This window comes from Oryctolagus cuniculus, chromosome X, assembly GCF_964237555.1.
Source record: "Oryctolagus cuniculus chromosome X, mOryCun1.1, whole genome shotgun sequence".
NCBI lineage: Eukaryota > Metazoa > Chordata > Mammalia > Lagomorpha > Leporidae > Oryctolagus > Oryctolagus cuniculus.
In genome coordinates, this window is record NC_091453.1 from 78,549,040 (window position 1) to 78,572,184 (window position 23,145).

The 23,145-nt window shown below is 40.8% G+C and overlaps 1 protein-coding gene across 1 annotated transcript in view; it reads right to left on the bottom strand.

The window, feature by feature from the left end:
* Window positions 1-9,600: 9,600 nt before the first annotated feature.
* Window positions 9,601-23,145, bottom strand: part of HTR2C (5-hydroxytryptamine receptor 2C) — a 354,866-nt gene continuing 341,321 nt past the window's right edge. Inside the window, exon 6 of the mRNA XM_017350005.3 lies at window positions 9,601-13,098. Coding sequence (XP_017205494.1) covers window positions 12,287-13,098 — 812 coding nt within the window. The 3' untranslated portion in view covers window positions 9,601-12,286. The remainder of the gene's footprint in view (window positions 13,099-23,145) is intronic.

A 23,145-nucleotide genomic window follows, 5' to 3' on the forward strand; every position in this document is an offset into this window, starting at 1 on the left:
GGCGGGCAGCAAGGCAAGAAGTTGGAGAGGTCCTCTGCTGAGAGGCCTGGTCCAGCTCTGTGGTCAACTGGCAGCAGGCTGATAAGGACTCCAGGCAAGGTGGTGAGGCGGCAGCTCTGCTGGTCAGACAAGGCGGCAGGGCGGCAATGCAGCAGCTTCCCTGGCCTCTTGATCCCGTTGTCACCTTGTGCCGTGTAGCAAAAGCTAGCGGACTGGCTCTTTGACAAGGAGATCCAGAGGTTTGCTCACACTGCCCCCCCCACACACACACACTCACACAGACGGTGGGGTATTACAGCTCAGGGACAGCTCTGCAGGTCGGCTTGTGCAGCTACCTGCTGCATGCTGTGTAGTAGGCTGCCTCTTCAGCTCTAGATGTATGGAGATCCAGAGGTTCACACACACTGGGCCCTTGGTTAGGCAGCAAAGTCAAAAGTGTTACAGCAGCTCTTATTAGACAGGAACAAGACAGGAACAGGGCAGCTCATGCGGCTAAGGCCACTCAGGAGACTGTGGCTAGAATGGCTCAGGAACAGGTGCAGGTCCGAGAGCTGTGGCTGGGACGGGTCAGGAATGGGTCAGGATCTAGTCAGTGACAGCTCAGTGACAGCTCGGCTCCGCTCCGCTCTTCTTTCTTCCACTCCTGGTGGTTTACACGCACCAGGCCATGATCCCCGAAAGGATGGAGAGCGGTGCCATGGTTCCCCTTTTTATCCTCATTTTCCGGCAGTCTTCCAGCTTGCCATCCTCCAACTTGGGAGTGTGGTCAAGCTCATGAGGGAGAGCTGTCTCCACCAAAGTTGGAGTCATCCTTTTATATGGCGGGGAGGGGGAGTGCCTGGAGGCATGGCTCAATTGAATACTGGAAGGCGGTAGATTTGGGGGTGGTGCTGCAGTGCGTGTGCTGATCTCAGGAGTATCATGGCATCTGGTGTATGAGGAGAAGTGAGGCTAAAGTGCATGATGAGGAGTGGATGTGTCAAGCCTACAGGTTTTGTTGCATCATCACAGAAGGGGATGGAGTTTGGTTGCTGCATGCATGCACACAGCTCAGGAAGTCCCTTGCTCTTCCTCACTCAATGGCTACCTGCCTACATCAAAGTATTCTATTTTATGGATATATCACAAAATATTTATCCATTCAGCATTTGGTGGACATCTGGATGGCTTCCACTTTTTAGCTATTATGAGCAATGTTGCTATGCATGATCATGTTAACTTTGTGTTTAACACTTGAACAGCTGCCAAACTGCCTCTAGTCAATGTTTCATTTCAGTTCTTATATTTTTCAACTCTAGAATTTCTATTTGGTTCTTAGACATAATTTATATTTTAGGGGCTGGTGTTTTGGCGCAGCAGGTTAAGCTGCTGCCTGCAATGCCAGCATCCCATATGGGTGCTGGTTAGGGTCCCAGCTGTTCCACTTCCGATTCAGCTCCTTGCTATTGCCTAGGAAAGCAGCAGAAGATGGATCAAGTGCTTGGGCCCCTGCACTCAACATGGGAGACCCAGAGAGAGCTCCTGGCTCCTGGCTTTGGCCTGGCTCAGCCCCTGGCATTGTGACCATTAAAGGAATGAACCAATGAATGGAAGATCTTCGTGTCTCTCCATCTGTCTCTGTAACTCTGTCTTTCAAAGAAATAAAATAAATATTTTTAAGAAAAATACATTCTATTGATATCCTCTGTTTAGTGAGATATTGTGGTCATAGTTTTAAAATTTTTAGATATGATTTAAAATGGCAAATTCAAAGTCTTTTTCTGTTGAGTCTACCATCTGGTCCTCATCAGATTTAGATTCTATTGCTTGCTTTTTTCCTGAACATGAGTCACACAATCTTATCTCTTTGCTTATAATTTTTCCATCTTTAATTTCATGCCTGGCCTGTGTGTATATGTGTGTGTGTGTGTGTGTGTGTTCATTTAGATAACATAGCAACTCTGGATTCTGATTGCCCTCTAGGGCTTAAAGTAGTTGCTGGATTATTTTGTCTCTGTTTTTTCTTAATGGCTTGTCCAGACTAATTCTGTGAAATATTTCTTCCTGTAGGCTGCAGTTTTGGATGACACAACCCTGTCTTCCTCCTTGTCTTTAATTTTATGCCTAGCTTCCTAGAAATCCTCCCTAGGGTCAGCACAGCTTAATGTTTTGCCAATGATCTTTTAATAGCTAGTCCTTAAGTCTCTTTAACTAGTAAAAACCTTTACCCTTTACAGTGGGATATGTGTATGACTTGGGGAATGCTTTCAGATATGTCCATTGTTGAACCAGGGAGGCTCTCAAGTTAACTGCTGTGGGTCTGCCTGAGTTGATGCAACCAGTAACAGGGCCCCTTTGGGTTGTGTCTTTTTCTGGTTCTCGGTGTTACCTTTTGTCCTGGTGTACCATTTCTTTGGTTGCTTCTGATTTCATTGTTCCATTGACCTGCTCTCAACTGCTGTCCACTCATAAAGGAAAGACTTATTTGTAAGCCCTGTGACCTGGATCGGTAAGTAATCTGTTCTTTTTCTATTCTTTACTCACTTATGGGAAAATGGTGTACATCTAGGTACAACAGAACTCTGGATGGGCCAGTGGCAAAGAAATGAGTCAAGATGTTCCCAAATTGAATCAAAGAGTATTTTCTACTACAAAATGAAGGAATCCGTGTCTTTCCCTTGCAAGAATTTCTTCCTGAGACAGCTTTGGGTCTCCAGTGTCATTTGGAAGACTGACTCTCAGGAGAGACTGAGAAGACATAGAGATGTGCTTTTAGAGGAGGTACTTCTACGGCAGTTGTTCCCCACTCCAATTGTTAAAGCCACCATATCACTGACGTTCCATTTCTTAATTGTGACATCAGAATCAACAGGCTGATGTTGGTTTAGTCTATTCCCCAAAGTCCTGTAGGCTAAAGCACAACATCGATAGTAAATCAGTCAAAGTGAACTGTAGAAACCAATAGAAGTGTTAAAGTCCTTAGTTTTTACCAAGCTGTGAGATCCAGGGTGTTATGAAGCTCCACTGGAAACATGGGCTACGATTTGCTCAGAGGTTGCGAAAATTGATCTTTGGATTATTTGTCAGAATGTGTTGTTCACAGTGCATCCACTCAAAATTATACAGATATTTATTTCAGAGTATATAATTGAATAATTTTTTGTAGATTGATAGAGTTGTGCTATGATTAGCACAATCCAGTTTTTTTAAAAAAAAATTATTTATTTACTTGAAAGTCAGAGTTGCACAGAGAGAGAAGGAGAGGCAGAGAGAGAAAGAGAGAGAGAAGTCTTCCATCTGCTGGTTTACTCCCCAATTGGCCGCAACTGCTGGAACTGTGCTGATCCAAAGCCAGGAGCCAGGAGCTTCTTCGGGTCTCCCACGTGGGTGCAGGGACCCAAGGACTTGGGCCATCTACTGCTTTCCCAGGCCATAGCAGAGAGCTGGATAGGAAGTGGAGCAGCTGGGTCTTGAACTGGCACCCACATGAGATGCCGGCACTGCAGGTGGCAGCTTTACCTGCGATGCCACAGCACCGGCCCCTACAATCCAGTTTTAGAGCATTTCTATCACCCACCCCCCACCATAAAAAGAAAAACACCCTTATGCTTATTCGTTGTTAATCCCCACTTTGGCTACCAGATCCAGACAATATAACTGTGAAAAAAATAATGCAAATAAAATATTATCAATATAGCTTTCTGCAGTATTCACCATATTTACCATTAAACAATAAAATATCAGAAAACTACAAAGATAATGGTGTTACATTCATACAGATGAAAAAGGAGAAAGGAATGAGTATTAGCAGACAAGTGGTTAATGATAGAGTGTGGAGACAATTGAGACAATTGAGGTAGTCCCACACTTCAAGGAAATGCTGGGAATTGTAGGGGTGGACAGGTATAATACCGTTTACTCACCCATTTCAAGATCCATGGCTGACAACTTTGTAACAGAAATATCTTAACAAGAGACAAGAATAACAAATTTATTTATTTAAGGTTTTTGTGGCCCAGAGGCCTTCAGAAATGAGAACCCAAAGACCCAGGGAAAACTGCATATGTTTATGCTTAGGTTCAATGGGGAATAGACAGCCTGAGAAATATGATGAGACAAAAATAGTATGACTAACGGTAACAGACTGGGAAAACTTAGCAAGGTCTATCTGTTCAGATAGTCCTTGGCCTCTCTGTGTCTCATTCCTTCCTCCCCACGCCCCACTCCACCCCAAATGATGTAGGACTCTTCTGTAATGAGAGCCTTACTCTAGGTTTTACTGCTTACTCTGGAGACAGCATTTCTAGTTTCTGTGCCTGACTTTAGAGGAGAAAGAAGGGCGAGAGAAAGTCAGGAAGGACTTCTTGCTTCTGAGGCCCCCAATGCTTTTTCCTTTCATCTCAAAGCACTCAACATACTCAACATACTCCATACTCTGGAGTATTGTGTTCTGAGCACCAACAGAACCATGTATGTGGTAGTTACAGATCTGTATACTTCTTAAAACCATACACTAAGATGTCAAAATATGTTAGAGCCAGGTGTAGTTTTTATGTAAGTTATTGCCAGTCCTGCAATCTAACCACTCAATGGGTTTTGGAATTAAATGTTTCCCCTTGGAGCCTTTGTGCTGACAGCCTCTGTCAGATTCTCTTACTTGAAAGAATATCCCAGCTGGGATCTGGGTGTTTGCAGAAGTAGCACATAGCTATTTATAATTAAGCATCTAAACAAAGTCTCAGCCCTTTTAGCTAGGAAAATTAAACTGATCTTAGGATAAATTTCCTATTGAAATAGTAATTAGTTTTTAGATGTTAGAATGTCTTTAGTGGCACAATGTTCATCATAATTCATGTTTCTCTTTTATATTTTTTCCTTTTTGTTTATTTATTTGAAAGGTAGAGGATAGAGAAAGAGAGAGAGAGAGAGAGAGAGACCAAATGGCCACCTCATTCACTTTCAGCATAAACAAGTCACTTCTGAGAGAGGTACATATAGGGGTAATTATAGATGCTTTATAAGGCTTTAAGATAGAGGAAGTAATTACAAAGTTTCCTCTTGTGTCTTCCATTCCAGCTACTCGGGATCTTTAGAAAAAAAATTCCAAATCAAAATGGAAATAATTAAGGGGCTGGCATTGTGGCACAGCACGTTAAGTCTCTGCCTGTGATGCCAACATCATATATGAGTGCTGATTTGAGTCCCAGCTGTTCTACTTCCAATCCAGCTCCCTGCTAATGTGACAGAGAAAGCAGTAGAAGATGGCCTGAGTGCTTAGGTCCCTGCCACCCACATGAGAGACCTGGATGAAGCTCCTGGCCCCTGGCTTTATCTTGGCTCAGCACTGGCTCAGCTGCAGCCATTGTGGCCATCTAGGGAGTGAAACAGCAGATGGAAGATCTCTCTGTCTCTCCCTCTCTGTGTCTTTCCTTCTCTCTCTCTAACTATGATTTCTAATAAATAAATAATTCTTTAACAATGGAAATTATCAGTACTAGCTTGGGCCTAGCTGTAAGGCTGGAAGTAAGTTTAATTAGCCCCAAGGAAATTAAGAGCAGGGGAAAATTGGAGTTAATAAAGATAAGGTTAGGAGTTGGATAATGTTAGTTTTCAGAACACCAGGATCATAGTGGTAATGTTACAATTAAAAAAATAGGGCTGGGCCAGCGCCGTGGCTCACTAGGCTAATCTTCTGCCTTGCGGCGCCGGCACACCAGGTTCTAGTCCCGGTCGGGGCGCCGGATTCTGTCCCAGTTGCCCCTCTTCCAGGCCAGCTCTCTGCTGTGACCAGGGAGTGCAGTGGAGGATGGCCCAAGTGCTTGGGCCCTGCACCCCATGGGAGACCAGGATAAGTACCTGGCTCCTGCCATCGGATCAGCGCGGTGCGCCGGCCACAGTGCGCCGGCCGCGGCGGCCATTGGAGGGTGAACCAACGGCAAAGGAAGACCTTTCTCTCTGTCTCTCTCTCTCACTGTCCTCTCTGCCTGTCAAAAAAAAAATAAATAAAATAAAATAAAAAAAATAGGGCTGGAGCTGGTGCTGTGGCATACTAGGTTAAGCCTCTGCCCCTGGTACTGGTATCCCATATGGGCATTGGTTTGAGTCCTGGCTGCCCCACTTCTGATCCAATTCCCTGCTAATGTGCCCAAGGAAGTAGAAAAAGCTGACCCAAGTACTTGGGCCCCTGCAGCCATGTGGGAGACCCGGAAGAAGCTCCTGGCTTCTAGCCATTGCAGCCATTTAGGGAGTGAACCAGTGAATGGAAGATTCTCTCTCTGATTCTGTCTCTCCCTCTCTCTGGAAGTCTGTCTCTCAAATAAGTAAATCTTTTTTTTTTTTTGACAGGCAGAGTGGACAGTGAGAGAGAGAGAGAGAGAGACAGAGAGAAAGGTCTTTCTTTGCTGTTGGTTCATCCTCCAATGGCCGCTGTGACCGGCGCACTGTGGCTGGCGCATCGCGCTGATCTGAAGCCAGGAGCTACGTTCCTCTCCTGGTCTCCCATGCGGGTGCAGGGCCCAAGGACTTGGGCCATCCTCCAATGCACTCCTGGGCCATAGCCGAGAGCTGGCCTGGAAGAGGGGCAACTGGGACAGAATCCAGCGCCCCGACTGGCACTAGAACCCCGTTTGCTGGCGCCGTAGGCAGAGGATTAGCCTATTCAGCTGTGGCGCCGGCTGTAAGTAAATCTTAAATAATAGGGTTAAAAATATTTGTAAAGTTATGAGCAGAGATGGAATCAAATGTAGTGATAGCTTTATGAAAAACTTAAGGGTAGAAATAATGTTATAGATAAAGCATGAAGTTATGAATAGATTTAGGATTAAATTGATAAGTTAAAGGTAGAGTTAGTAGGAAAAATAGATTCATCAAGTTCCCTTCTCTTTACTACATGGAAGCTCATGTAAAAATGGAGCCTCTATCAGGAGTTTTCTAGAATATCTATAATGAGGAGAGGTTTCCCGGAAACCCACATTAGCCATGGAGTGTAATGGAGAAAGAACACTTTTTTTTTTTTTTTTGGGTGAAGCAGCTGAAACTTTGGGATTGTTTATTGCTGCAGCTTAGCCTAAGTTATTTGGGTAGATTCATAAATCTAAAAATCCTAGTAAGCTGCTGGATTGATAAGAGGAACCATAGTCCAAAACAAATTTTTTATTGTTTTTCTTGTCCATTTGCCTTGATTTTTGGCAGAAATGGCAGCCAACCAGGTTTCTTCATGTTATATAGGTGGTGAACTAGGTGACTGATACATTTGGCTTTTGCCTCCAGTTCCTGACATAAGTATGTTTGTCTTTGGAAACTTATTCTACATTATTTCATTTAGCTTTCAAAGAAAATGTGATGAAATGGTATCTTATCCCCTCCAAAGGTGCACGAAGAACAAGTCCTTATTGTAACTGCATTACAGTTCTACTTTTCCCCCCACCATTTTACTTTCATCCCTTCCCCATGCATATGGATCCCAATATCACTTCCCAATAAACAGCCTGCCCACTGATTCCATCTCAGAGTTTATACCCAAGGAACCCACCATATGCCTTAGAGCTACTAAGGTATTGAGTGTGCTGTTGGTCACAGAACCACTATGATGCCGCCTACTCCTGTTGGTATATAAAGCCCTTTTTCTAGTGTATTCAGCTTTCTAGGTGATATGTTAACATATGCCTAGGAAGAACATACAAGGAGACATGAGCCTCAGCCTTGGAATTTGTACAGTCTGAGCAGGAGTTCGGATACCTACAACTACTTGGCCAAAAACATCTTTCTCCTCAGATCATGAAGACCTTCCAGTGCTACAGACTGAGGCATGTTTCTGTTCTTCTGCTTACTTTTCCTATCACCAACAGTAAAAATTTTAGTACCTGGTAAAGGTGAAATTCCAGCCTCTCTCGCTTGCCTCAGGGTTGGGCATGAGTAGCTCCCTCTTTTAGTATTACAAGCTACTTCTGATCATCGGCAGCCATGATCTTATTGTTTTAGGTGGCAGTTTAACTGTTATCTCTTAACCCAATCCTAAGAGCCAACCTATTCATAGCTGCCAAAGAATGAGCTATTACTACTTCTCAGGAAACTGACGTCATGGCAGGATTGCCTCCGCTCACCTAGCACCACAAAGGTGTAATTGAGTTCATCTCAAAAAGTTAGTGGAAAAGTAGAATGAGAAAACTAGTTTATTTCTGTGGAAATATTGAAATCTATGCACAATGTTTTCATAACATGTATTTTCCATGAAGTGTTTGAAGATCCTTGTGTATCTGTGGATTTCAACATTTTTTACATCAAAAATAGTTGAATTTTTCATTTTCAATTTTCATGAAGTTTTAATTAATTTGTTTTAAAAATATTTTTTATTTGAAAGGCAAGGTGGCTGAAAGAGAAATTTTCTGTCCACTGGTTCATTCCTCAAATGCCTGCAACAGCCAGGGCTGGACCAGGCTGAAGCCAGGAGCTAGAAATTCTATCTCGGTCTCCTACATAGGTGGTGGGGAGTCAGATACTTAAGTTATAACTTCCTGTTTCCCCAGGAGCATTAGCAGGAAGCTGGATCAGAAGTGGAGTAGTGAAGACTTAAACCAGGCACTCTGATATAGAATATGGGTATCACCACCCTCTGGGTTCTGGTTTCTGTGTTAGGCTTCCTGTTAATGTGGATCTTGGGAGGTAGCAGGTGATTGCTCAAGTAATTGGATTCCTGCCAGGTACACAGGAGACCAAATTGAATTTCTGGCTCCCATATTTGACCCTGACCCAGTCTTGGCCATTGTGGGCATTTGGAAACTGGACCAGTGAATTGGAGCTCTCTCTTTGTCTCATAGGTAAATACATAATTTAACAATGTTGGAAATAGGGGTCAGTGTTGTGTAGTGGGTAAAGTTGCTGCCTGCAATGCTGGCATCCCATATAGGGGTGCCAGTTCATGTCTTGGCTAATCTACTTTTGACCTAGCTCTTTGCTAATGGCTTGGGAAAGCAACAGAGGACAGCCCAAGTGCTTGAGCCTCTGCACCCACATGGGAGACCCAGATGAAGCTCCTGGCTTCTGGCTTTGGCCTGACTTATCCCTGGCCATTGCAGCCACTTGGGGGATGAACCAGCAGATGGAAGATTCATATTCTCTTCCCCGACCCCTGGAATTCTGACTTTCAAATAAATGAATAAAAGTTTTATAAAATGTTGGGAATAAAACTGTCAGCAGTATAGATGTGTTCCCTTCTGCCCTTGAAGACCTTATAGTATGGCAGGAAGAAGGCAGCAGCAATAATGCACTTGTATATGTATATTGATAGTAAGGAGAGCATGTGAGCTAGCAGAGTCCCCATCTCCACATCAGGAAAGGGAGGCAGAATAATTCAGGAGTGCCATCATTCTGCTCATGAGGAGTCAGTAATACTGTTGTTGACATTGTTTTCATTGTTCCTACTTCTTAATTGCTTTTCCTTTAATGTCGTAGTCTTTGAGTGCATGCATAATTAGTCAGAAAACATGATATTATCTGGTTGTATTATCTTTGTAAATTTACTTTACACGATTCAGTTAATTTTCAAAGAAAATGAAGTGAAGCGGTATATTTCCCCACAAAGGATTCAAGGGGTGAAAAAGACACATGAGATATTAGCCAACATTTAATAAATTTAATAAATTAATAGGAAGTATCACAAAAACCTGGAGTGGATAATAACATACAGGAATCAGGAATAAGACAATACTTTGCAACCATTCACAAAAGTACCATTAGACAAAGGAGAAGAAATACAGGAAATAATATAAGGCAGTCTGTTGCACGTGTCTTAAACAGATATACATTTGTAATAGTACATCAAAATGATTTGACAGTAAATTCAGCACATTTACATTTATCACATGGACTTTTAAAACACTTATAAAAGTTTGTAGATTTAACATTGAACTTTAAGATTTATATCCAAATGAGTATATTTATTTCATACCAAACTGCACAGAACTTACGAATAGCACACAATTTGAGGATAATTACTGTGTTGGGTACTATTAAGTACTACTACTGGATGACATAAGAATTATTAACAAATGTGCTATAAGCTGTTATCATTCAACTTATTGCTAGTGCTTTTGAAAATCCATGGTTTATATTTTATTTCTTTGTAAAACATGTGCTATGAGCTTGCCCTGATAGTTAAGAAAAGAAATCAGATGTTTCCAATTTTCTCTACTACTCGCAATACTTCAGATCTGAATGCATGGTCTTTTTAAGGACTGCTGGAGGATTTTCTTCAGTCCTTTTAGTATCAGCTACTCTGCCCTACATTAATACAAATCGATGGATTCATGCAACATACATGGCATACATGCAGGGCACCATCTGCATGTGCAGAACTCATGCTAAATACATGCTGTGTTTCTTCAGACACTTTCGTTTCAGTAAGGAATAGATCATCTCATTCAATTTCATATAATTGTTTTAACATGCAGTTCAACTGACCTAACAGGCAGGTAGACTTGACTTTCATGTTATGTTTGGGCATGCTCAAGCAATTGACTGACATTTGGCAGTGTTGTAAATTGAATAGGGACTGTATGAGTTTCCTCAAATACAGCAGCTCTCCCACTGCTCCTGTGGCAGACTATTGGATTTATCTATGCTGTGTGTTGAGGATACAGACCAAAGGTTTTAGGAATTCAGATTCCGCATTCACTGATTTCACGATACTGAGAGGCACACTCTCAGGTGTGTGAAGTAACTGTCAGGCATAAGAAATAGCATCATGAATTCGTCGGAAATTTATCCACAGTTGTGTGAAATGGACACACATGGAAAAGCATACAGGTACTGGAAACACTTGTACACTCTGCACACAGCATAGACATAATGGTCTGACTTTAGCAAGGCTTAAAAACCTTTCGTGGATTACAAACTATTAAAATGGCACTGAATTCTTAGAGAGCAGCAGGCCCACGAATGAAACGATGGCCAACACTTATTGTAACACAACACTATATTTTAACAAAGATTTTAACTTCTGGTACATAATTGCAGTACAATGAAGAGCTTGCCACTTTCACAAATTAGCTGCAGCCTTTTCCTGCACTAGAGAGTTTGGAAGGATCTGAAAATGAGATAAATTTTGTTTAAAATCCAAATGGAAACTCTGTATTTCTGTTATTCCCAGAGTTCATAAAAACATCTTTTTAATAACTTTTTTTTTCACATTCTAAGGGCCTAGTTCTGTAGTCCTTAATCAAGTAAAACTTCTCAAGCTTTAATCATCTCTCCTTCCAATACAAGTTTTACTCAAAAATGGACTGCTAAATTAGGTCCTATAGATAGAGGTACCATAATTAAGAAAATATTTTTATAAGGCTCAAAATGCTAATTTCACTTTGTGTGTAGCACACGCATTTCCAGGATTCTGAGATCAAAACCCAATTGATATTGAATCCTGGAATGGGAAATAACTCTGGGATCTCATTTCCCAGTTTAATCATGGAATTAGGTATTTACTAAGGACCAGAATGAGAACACTAATTCCAGTTTGCTTGTCCTAATAGTCAGAATTTGAACATTGTCCTTAAGAAGTGAAAAGCTATTTGGTGTTTATATCTCTTATCATCCTTCCACTTCTGTAGTCCTGGTTAACCAGCTGCTATGTTAAAATACCACTATGTTTGGGGACAGACATTGCAGTAAAATACCAACAGAACGTTCTGACAATGTCAAATTTTGCCCCTGTGTGTAGCAACGAGGCTAAGTTCTGCCTTGCACTCACTGATAGCTGTATCAGAAGGCAGAACCTATCTTACTGTGTTTATGTGTGTAGATGAGCAGAGCAAGAATTTAAAGTGTATATTTACTGTTAACCCGGAAAAAGAATCCATTGAATTTGTAAATTTTGCTGTGGTTGAAGTAGAACCACGATCGTGCATCATTCTGGTCTCCTGCAAATGCCACCTGAGATGAACGTGAACATTTCCATATGCACAAAAGGAGGGAAAGAGAGGAAAGAAGGAAGGAAGGAGGGCAGCATAGGAGGCAGCAAGGGAGGGAGGGAGGGAGGGAGGGAGGGAGGGAGAGAAGGAAAGAAAAAAATAAACATTTTAGTCATCAAAGAATCAAAATAAGTTAGTTTCCATCTATTACAAACAGTAAATATAGAACTCTAAATTTCACTATTGCACGCATGATCGTAAAGCACAGGGTTGCAAAGCTATATATAAAAACACTTTTCGTCAGACTGCAGTATTTACATTAGTTAGGACCGACAGAAAAAGTAAAGGAGAGACTTTTCCTACCCGGAGAGCTTTACCGCAGGAAAAGACTGTGCTGCACTGTCTCACACACTACTGATCCTTTCACTGACCACATTGCAGGGCTCTACTGGGAGCTCCAAATTCTCAACATGCATCTCTATACCGGGCTCGTTGTCATCGGCTTTCCGCATCACCGGCTCGTTGGTGTGCCGGTAAATGTTAACGTTCAGCTCCCTCCCAGACAAAGCAGTGGCGGCAACTCGTGGCATTTGTCTAACAGGTGGCTTTTTGTCTCCCTTATAATTGCAGCGCAAATAGTTGGAGAAAGCCCTTCGGTAAATTTTGTTGAAGAGAGTGTACACCAGAGGATTAATTCCGGAACAAACATAGCCGATCCAAACAAACACATTCAGAAGCTTTTCCATGAGCTTCTGGTTACAGGCCTTCCCACAGAGAACTGACAGAATATTAGTAATGAAAAACGGGCACCACATGATCAGAAACACAAAGAAAACAATGCCAAGGACTTTGGAAGCTTTCCTTTCGTTGTTGATAGCCTGCATGGTGCCCCTGGGACGTCTCTTCTTCTTCCGGCGGGCATTCTGCTCCTGGTTCGCGTTCTCTTCATCAGCAGCACTTGTCTTGCAGCACTTGAGGAAATTCAGGTTTATTCCGGGTGGTTCCTCGGTGTGGCCGTGCAGTAACATCAGAGCTTGTCGGCGAAGAACGTGGATCGTCAGGCAATACGTGATCACCATGATCGTCAGCGGGATGAAGAAAGCTACGAAGGACCCAATGAGGACGAAATTTGGGTCGTTGAGCACGCACGTTGTGTTGTTCACGAACACTTTGTCTTCATCTCTCAGTCCGATCACAGGGATAGGAACTGAAACACCTACAGAAATCAAACAGAAGGCAGGACCTCGTTAAGCCTACTGCAGCACTGAGCACATTGTATCATGGCATAATCCATTTGTGTTTCACTGGCAGAAGTATAGACCCGATTTTTGTTGAATGCTGCTCATGGCGTAAGTGATGGTCACATGAAACAGTCATAGTAAGATACTAGAAAATGATTCTCCTTTCATGGTAGCCATGCCTTCTCACTAAATTTCTGTGGAAGGCATGAGCTTAACAACACTGAGAGAAACTATTAGAGATATGATTGTTGGCTAAGAGTAGATTGTGTTCCTCTTGTTGTATTTACAGTTCCTTGAATTGTACTGGCTCACAGAAGGCACTCAATAACTAGGCACTTTGAAAGTTCATGGAAAACACATGTTATGAAAAAACTATGCATGAATTTCAATGTTGTTTTCTCAAAATGCTAATATTGTAATTCCATTTTTCCCATAAAATTTTGAAGTGCTCCTCTATTTGCTGAATCAATGAATAAATTCAGATCTGTATTTTTTTCCTTATCATCTTTAAACTTAATAGCCTTTTCAAGGTTGGCTGAGCTATGTCTGACCACCATGCAGAAACAGTCTATAAGCAGATAGGGACAGGAATCTCATTTTAGTGAGTTTTTATTGTTTGTGTTTAGTCCTGGGCCTAAGTAATGTTGTTTCAAGGTCAATAGACATAGTGAAACGCAGAGTGCCATTCCTGTGGGGGGTTCCGTGCATTTTGGTTTTAAAGACTACTGTGACATAGTATTCTGAGAGAGAGGTTTATAGGCAGAAGACATCATCAAGGAGTTGGGAGTGGAAGGTACCCTTGTGCAAGAGCTTAAGTAAGAAACCTCTTGGAAACTTTTAGAAATAACTCTGGTGGATCTTGGAGAGGTCCTGCCTTCATGTGTAGAGGTTCCTTATAAGTGGTATTTGAATGTTTGTATAATTTCTCTCTCTTTTGCCCACAGCAGATTGAAGCCCAAGAAAATCCAGACTGTCCTTGTGAGAGTATATCAGAGATTATTAGAAATCCTGGACTGGTAGGTATGAGGTTTGGGAAGAGACAGAAGTGGACCCACTGGGACGGGTGCTGACTTTAGGGGACACAAAAGGAACTGTGAAGAAACCCAAATTCAAAGTCCTGACAGGTTGTTTGAACCCCTAGGCAGGTGTATAGAGTGTTTGGCTGGATACTCAAAAGGGGAAAAACAGTGTTTCTTTGCTAGAGTTTGCCGAGGCTGTTGACTGATGCTCAATCTCTGGCAAGACACAAGACAGTATTTCTAAGCCTTCTTCCTCAGATGCTAAAGTTCCAAAATATTGGCCTTTTTCTATAGAAAGAGCCCAAACGATAGTGTGAGAAGTAGAAAAAAACGGGACAAGACTTAGGTATCAGTCCACAACCACCTAAATACTCTGAACCTAGGCATGACATTCAAGGAAGGAAGGCTGAAAAAAACCAGGAGGCCCTGAGAACACAGGTCTTTGGTCATACACAGCAGGAGCAGGATCCTCGCAGGGAGACCGTTAGCCCTGAGTGGGAAGAGTGCCAAGTATCTGCAGGGGGAGGGAGAAGGTAACATTCCACCAAATTTGATGAAATACTTGAGAGAAGTTAAGCACATATTTGGAAATAAAGACAGCGGCAAAACTACGCAGGTCATATTTCTTGAGTTATAAAAATGCAAGTAAGAAAGCTACCAGTTTATATTGTTAGAACCTTTACTCAGAAAGTCATAAATATAAGATAATCTCTAGAAAAAGTGCAGACAAAGCTTGGCCGAAACCAAGTCAGTATTGGTTTGCCCTTTATGAGATATTTTAGTGAAGGCTTAGCTGCAGAGCGAGTTGTCTGATGTTAAGGAAAAGAATTCGGGATTAAGAAAAGAAAGAACTTCTTCCAAAAAAATTTTAGGAGAAAAGGGTAGGGGAAGAATCAAAAGTAATTACAATTTGTTGACCTGCTTGGGAACACGAGGCAAACAAAGCTCAAAAAATATTCACAACATAGAAAATGGAATGATTGACCTTTTAATGATATTAAGCATGGTTCATTAATTTTAGGTGAGTTGTTGATACTGTGGTTATGTAGAAAAATACATCTAATAATTTTAGAAATATATATTGAAGTATTTACAGATGAATGATTATGATGTCTAGAATTTATTTCAAAGTAATGTGAGGGAGAAGTGAGTAGCAGTATGGTTGAAACAACACTGTCCATAAGTTGGTAAGTCAGTTTGGAGCTAGGTGATAAGCACATGGATTTTTACTACATAATTTTACTTTTGTAATCTTTGAAAGTCTCCATTACAAAATGTTTAATAATTAAAAATGGCCGGCGCCGCGGCTCACTAGGCTAATCCTCCGCCTGTGGTGCTGGCACTCCGGGTTCTAGTCCCGGTCGGGGCGCTGGATTCTGTCCCGGTTGCTCCTCTTCCAGGCCAGCTCTCTGCTGTGGCCTGGGAGTGCAGTGGAGGATGGCCCATGTGCTTGGGCCCTGCACCCACATGGGAGACCAGGAGAAAGCACCTGGCTCCTGGCTTCGGATCGGCGCAGTGCACTGGCCGCAACGTGCCGGCCGTAGCAGCCACTTGGGGGGTGAACCAACGGAAAAAAGAAGACCTTTCTCTCTGTCTCTGTCTCTCTCTCACTGTCTAATCTGCCTGTCAAAAAATTAAAATGAAAAGAAAAAAGATATAGCAGTCCTTTCTGAAACAAATAATAACATTGCTATTAGGCCTCAGTTCAAAAAGTCTCCAAGACTTAGTGGCCACTGCTAACACTGGAAATGATTACTCTGAGGTGAAAAGACTTGGACCCCCAAGTGGCAATGCTCAGCACTTTGATCTAATAGTAGTGAGAAAGTCATTTTTAATGATATTTTTTACTTATCCATTTGAGAAGCAGAGAGATGAAGAGAGACAGAAAGAGATCTACTATCTGCTGGTTCACTCCACAGATGTTCACAATGGTTGGAGCTGGGTCAGGCTGAAGCCAGGAGCCTGGAACTGCAACTATATTTCCCCATGGGTGGCAGGGACCCAAGTACTTGAACCTTAACTTGCTGCCTTCCAGAGTGCACAGAATGCAGAACTTGGCCTTGAACTCTGGCACTCTGATACGGAATGTGCTTGCCTTTATCACTAGGCTCAACACCTGCCCCAGAAAGGCCATTTTCTGACAAAATCTTGGTGGAAAACTCTGTTATGCCTTCCGAGGATCCAAGAATAAGAGCAGCAAAGGGTGCAAGAAAGGTGATCCTCCCTGAAATCCCCTGTTCCTCCCCCCTCCCCCCACCTTCCTGCAATTTGAGAATGAGAGCCTGAAGCTAGAGACAAGGTCTGGAGAATTTGCCTTCACTCTGGAGGCATCCTGACTCATAAACATACCTAGACATGGAGACTCAATTTCCTCTAGCAAGTGCTACAGGAATCTTCTAGGTGTTCCTAGAAACACCAGAGGTCTCTAGGGAAAGCCCCACATACTGGCCATGAGAGCAGCGGAAAAGCGCATGACTCAGCCTAGTTCTGGAGTTCGTGTTAGCTTGCTTCTATTAAAAGATACATGGATTTTCCTAAGGGACTCTTGGGCTTAAAATTAAACCTTGTAGAGGAACATAAACAGAGGGCAACTTAGTCATTGTTGATGAGCTGAAGTCATGATTAGATATGTGAGGCAAATTTTATCCTTGACATGTGTTTGGATAATTTTATATACATTGTGGAAAGGCTGATCTACTTGTTGCCATTTATTGAGTCCATCTTATGTGCCAGGTGACAAGCCATGAATATTACTGACATTACAGATATAAAATGTATTATTGCAATTTGATTAAAACTCCTCTGAGACAGGTATTATTGGTGAAGTGGCTGAACCACTTGAGCATATCTGTAGCATTATTATTAGTATTCTTTGGTTTTTAGAAGCCATGAATACAGTCAACAAAACAAGAGGAAATTCAAGTTTTAATGCCAATGGAAGTGACTTTAATATATCATCCACATGTCTTATTCAATACTTTAAAAAGCTAAAAGGTTAAGTGTGATCAGTTCTCAAGTGTGGTGCAAGGACCCTGAGGTACTTTCCAAGAGTTTTCTATATTTCCCTTTTCCAATGATTTGTCTTTAAAGCTACAATTTCCTCGTAGACTTCCACCAAAACCATGTATCACAGCAGGTCGAATATAGAGACAACTGTGACAATTCAGTCATTTTTCTTTCAAAGTAGACATTAAAGATATTTTAGAAATTATAAATCCATGCCCATATTCTTTCTGATTTTTTGAAACTATAGTTACTTTTCATAAAATGTTGGTTATGGTAACCTGAAGTGGGCTGCTTCTTGTCCTTGAAATGATTAACAATATTTTATATATTTCCTAGTTTTAATTTCTAATATTAGAAATATAAGTAGACATAATCCATATGAACAGAAGCTCTTAGGAGTCTTTAATTTTCAATTATTTTGAGGAAAATAACAGAGGTCCTGACAGCAGAAAGTTTGAGAACTGCTCTTCTGTGGTAGTAAATTTATTTAAGTTCTGGAGAATTAAGTTCTATAAATCTATAAAATCTTCAATTGAGTTTTTATTCAACCAGTAATAATTTATGTGATATTATAATATCAAGTCACTATAAACAATAGCAATACCAGCAACAAGATACTTAACATGCATTATCTCATTCATGTTCATAAAAATTCTGAGAAGCACTTGTTTTTTCATGCAGTTAATTTCAGAGAAATTAGGTAAGGCTAGCAAATTTAATGGACAAAATTTGATATTTCTTAAATCCTTGCTTTGGCCAAGGAGGAAAAGTGGAAATGAAAATATTAGGTAACAATAAGAATAATTGCAATAATAATAAATATCCATTACTGAGTGCTTACTTTTAGTCATGCACTAAGCCAAGTATTTTATAATTTTTATAAACTTTCTTACATTATTTTATTCAAGCCAGACAAAAAACATACAAATAATTATTAGGTGGAATCATTTAATCTCTCTGAGGTTAACTTCAATAAATCTATATCATCTTCCTTAGAATGTTAGAAACAACAAAGACAACCTATAATTCATGTTCTACTTAAAAATTTCAGGTGCTATTTTGACTAATAAACAGCATGAATGATCTCATTTTTGCAAACCCCTGAAATGTGATCATTACTTATTAAATGTCCTTAGACTCAGTAAACATATAGATTCTTACATAGCATTTTAGAAATATTCAACTCAGTAACATAATTATAGTGTAAGTTTTATGGAAAATATGTGCTATTATTACTATTTTATTAAAACTACGACTAATAGTAATGCTACTGTTACTACTATTACTACTATACTACTATTACAACTACTAACTCTTATTCATTGAGTCCTCATTATGACTGCTTACTAGCTCTAGTACTTTATCTGCATTCCATACTTTGTGTGCATTGTCTCATTTTAGCCTCATAAAAGCCCATTATTTGATAAAGTTATTTTACTGCAAAGAATTTCAGAGGATATATAAATATGTGTATCTATTTGCTAAAGCCTTGAATTCAAGCAACACAGATCAGGTCTTTTCAAATCATCAGATGATGATATCATTTGCTAGAGACTCTAAGATATACATTTCTTTCAAATTTTAGTATTTTTGAAACTGGGCTGTATTTTACAGTTGATAGTGTCTTAGAATCATTGTAGGCCAGACTGTAGTCATTAAGCACTTGTCATTGTTGGTATCTGTGTGAATTGGATCTGAAAATTTCTTTTGACATCTTCTGGTAAGATCAAAACTACTAGTAGGAACATTTGCAAAATGGGTGTCAGCAGCATGGCAGTAATTCAGTGTAACTAAAAAATTATATCATTAACAGCCTAAGGGAGGGAGTTGTCTGAAGGTGTCCTTGACAGTTTCAGATGTTACACAGGTGTCTGGAATTTGAAACATCTTCTTTGACATTGAAAATGAGATCACTGGTGATTATAGAGAGAATTATTATAGTGGAGTAGTGAAGACAGATTTGCCAAGAAATGAATAATAAAGGATAATACAAAAGAGATTATAGAGTGAATTTCCAAAGCGAATTCAAGCTGGCCATATAAAGAAGTCCAGTGTTTGCCTCCTACTCCACTGAGACACTCCACAGCTTTATCTATAGGTCGGTGCATGAGGAAGAACACTAGAAGCAGGAGGAGAGAACTTGGAACACAGGGACATCCATAACAGACATAGCAGCTTAGAGAGAGGGGAAAGGAACCAGGAGGTGTCTGAGGCCCCAGAGGCGAGGTGAAAAAGGATAGCACTGGCAGAGGCCGTCCGCATAGACCTCGCACTGGGGTGATCCTACTGTTACAGAACAGCAGCTCTGTCAGGAGGGTTCCCTCAAGACTTGGGGCTCTCACACTTCAGAGTAGGGGAAACCTGCATGGTTGTCTCCCCAGCTCCTTGGAGCAGAGATTGAGGTGGGGAGGTGACATATTGAGAGGGGAGCTGCTTACCTATCTTCTTCCCAGTGGCCCCAGAGACATTCCTACACTATAGCATGGCAGACTGAGTCCCACAGGTCCAGCTGGGACCAGCAGGGCAGCAGGATCCCTGAAGCACAGGCCCGCACAATGCTCTGTGCTCTGGTGGACAGTGGGAGCACAGCAGCTGGGGAAGCACCTAGTACTCTGGGAATAAGTTGGCAAATCCCATCAGAATTGAGAGCTGTTTCCCACTGCCCCCACAACCACTAAGAAAAATCTCAGACTGTGGCTGGGTTCTCACACATCTGCTCAGTCTGATTGTAGTGTGCACTTAAGATAGTTCCAGAGTGGGATCAGGGGACATACTACAGAGTGAGTTGGTATTCTGGATGGTGTTCATGTCTGGAAGAGTGACGTGCACTGGCTCTGTGAGCTAACTCTAAGTTATGAGTCAGTTCTCCCTGGCACAGAGAAAATGTGGGATGTAGAACACAACAGTTGGCTTCAACATCCTTGCTCTCCACTGACTATAGGCAGAGGTGCTCCACCATGCCTTCTGTATGTGTCACTCTTTAATTTGGCTCACCTATAAGTGGTGGCCTGAGCTCCCTGGACCCACCCAATATACACATCCAGAGATCAACTATAAGCCTTAGGCACTCCACCTAGCTCCAGAGGCACATCTCTGGGAATAAAGACTTCAATTAAGTCACAGAAGCAAGAGATTCCCCAGATAAGCAGAAATCAACACATAAAAACAAGAAACAGGAACAAGGAAGGCAGTATGACTTCCCAAAAGGAACACAATAATATAATAATACTAGACTGAAAAGAAAAGGGCATTGATGAAGTGCCTGAAAAATAATACAAAGTAATGTAAGGTTACTCAAAAATATAGAGAGACAGCTAAATGAAATTAGGAAATCAGTATATGACATGGGTGAGAAACTCCACAGAGAGAAAGATATTTTAAAACTCAAATGGAAATATTGGAAATGAAGTATTCAGTAGATCAAATGAAAAATACCATGGAAGGACTTAACAATAGACTTTGTGAGGCAGAAGAAAGAATATCCAATCAAGACAACATATTTTGAAATATACAAAAAACAAAAGAAGAAAACATTAGAAAGAATGAAAACAATATTTGGCATCTACAGGGTACCATTAAATGACCGAATATATGAATCTTAGGAGTTCCTTAATGAATCGGAAAAAAAAGAATGGCTTAGAAAAACCCATTCAATGAAGTAATAGCAGCAGATTTTCCCAATTTGTAGAAAGATATGGACATCCAAAAACAGGAAACACATAGAACTCCAAATAGGCATGATTGAAAAGGATTCTTACCGTGACACGTTATAATCAAATATTTAAAAGTAAAACATAGAGTATCCTGAAATTTGTAATTGAGAAATTCCAGATCCCTTGTCAAGGAATTCCCATCAGATTGTCAGTAGATTTATCAAGAAAAACATTACATGCTAGGGAAGGAATGGAGATACATAGTCCAAGTTCTACCTAGTGAAGCTCTCATTCATAAATGAAGGTGAAAAAAAATGACCTTCCAAGACAAGCAAAAATTGAAATAATTTGTTGTCACTCAGCTGGCCTTACACATAATATGTAGGGAAGTACTACACATGGACACAAAGATAGTCAGCATCATTAAAGAATGTGAAGGCAGAAAAAACACAGTAAATCAACAAAAGAAATTCAAAGCAAACAGTAAAAATGTAAAAATGTAAAAATGGCAGAGCCAAGTCATTGTTTATCAATAATAACCTTGAATGTAAATAGGGATCACATTTCAGTTAAATTTCAAGACTAAATTCCTCCAATTAAATGATACATGCTGGCTGAATGGATAGAAAAACAAAGCAAATAAATATGCCTACAAGAAACACACTTCCCCAATAAAGATAAACACACAGAAAGTGAAAGGATGGAAAAAGATATTCTATGTAAATGGAAATCAATGGTCAAGAGTAGGTATATTCATATCAGACAGAATAGAATTTAAGAGAAAAACTGTTAAAATATACAAGGAAGGTCATTATGTGAAGGGTCATTGATCGGTTCAACAAGAAGGTGTGAATATAGTAAATGTATATGCACCCAATGCTAGGGTACACAATTTTATAAGACAATGTTAATGGATCTAAAGGGAGGCATAAGTTCCAATGCCATCATAATGGTGGACTTCAACTTGATGGCTAAGTTGATGTCATCCATGCTGTATGACAAAGTCAAAGCTGGAGGGGGGAAACTCCACAAAGCAGGAAGCCCCTGACTGAACTGAAGCCATCTTCTCTGTTGTTTTTATTAGGCATAATAATGATATAGTCATTGGTCTTTGGGTGTGGGAATTATGGATATCAATGTAAGTGAAATTATTGTTCCTTGTAAAAAAATGAGACTGAAGAAATAAGAGGGGAATCTCCTAAAATTTGTCTAGAGCAAAATATTATTAGGAACATAAGTAATGAGGAGTTTTATGAGAAAATAGAACAAAAAAGAGCATGCAGGTGCTTGTTCCCACAGGAACTCCCCGCATTATACAGGTTGTATGATGAGAATGGTAGGCACTTAATTAATATTATGGCAAGTGGATTGATGTACAAGCACTGTCATTCTTACAAAGGTTAGGATGTTATGCCCCTGCTTGAAAATGTAGAACAAAGGAACAAGGAACTCTTACATTAGGCAATGGAATAGGTCCTATAAAAAACATGGCTGATGGGGTGTGATTTACCTTCAGAAAAATAGGATGTAATCATTAGAGCTTTCTCTATACAGTTTTAACCTTTTAAAATAAATTAATTAACCTGTAAAACCTTAGACTTTTTGTCTAGCATCTTTAGGTAAGTTAAGTTTCATATAGCTGATGTTATCCACTATGAACAGAAAAAAGATTAATGGGAAGGTTACGATGAGGCCATGAAAGGAAAATGAAACAAAACAAGATTAATAAAGAAAGATTACACACTTCTGATGTTTTCTTTCTCAGATAGAATAGAGGCTTAGGAGGAAGAAGGCTTAATGAAAATATGTGTTAAAAGTGTATAAAATAGGAGGAGAGCGGCAAGATGGTGAATAGGAAGGGAGCACACCTGATAGTCCGGGAAGAGACAGTTTAATAAAAGTGGAGAAACTGCAGGTTCAAGGAAGAGTAGGGGAAGAAACAGTAGAGGAAACTCTTCCAGAACTAGTTATGCACAGTGGACCAGCGTGGAGCACATGGGAGCCCACGGCTCGGGACACCAGTGGCAGAATCTACGCAACAGCACTGGAACACAAGGTGAGCCAAACCTCAGTAGCCCAAGACACCAAAGGAAAGCAGAAGGAGGAGCCTAGAGGGAACAAGGCTTGAAGCCCCGTGGGGGAAAGTTCACCAGGCTAACTAGAAGAGAGAGGAAAAAAAAAGTGACCAGTACAGACATGAGTTTCTCTCTCTCCGCTCACCTCTCAAAGGCGAGCAAGACAAAAAGCAGGCGCCATTTTGGACATACGTAAAAGCTGTGCGACCTCAGGGCTGCACCCGCCCTCAGCCAAGCAGATAAACCTGATTCTGGGTGTGTGTGTGTGT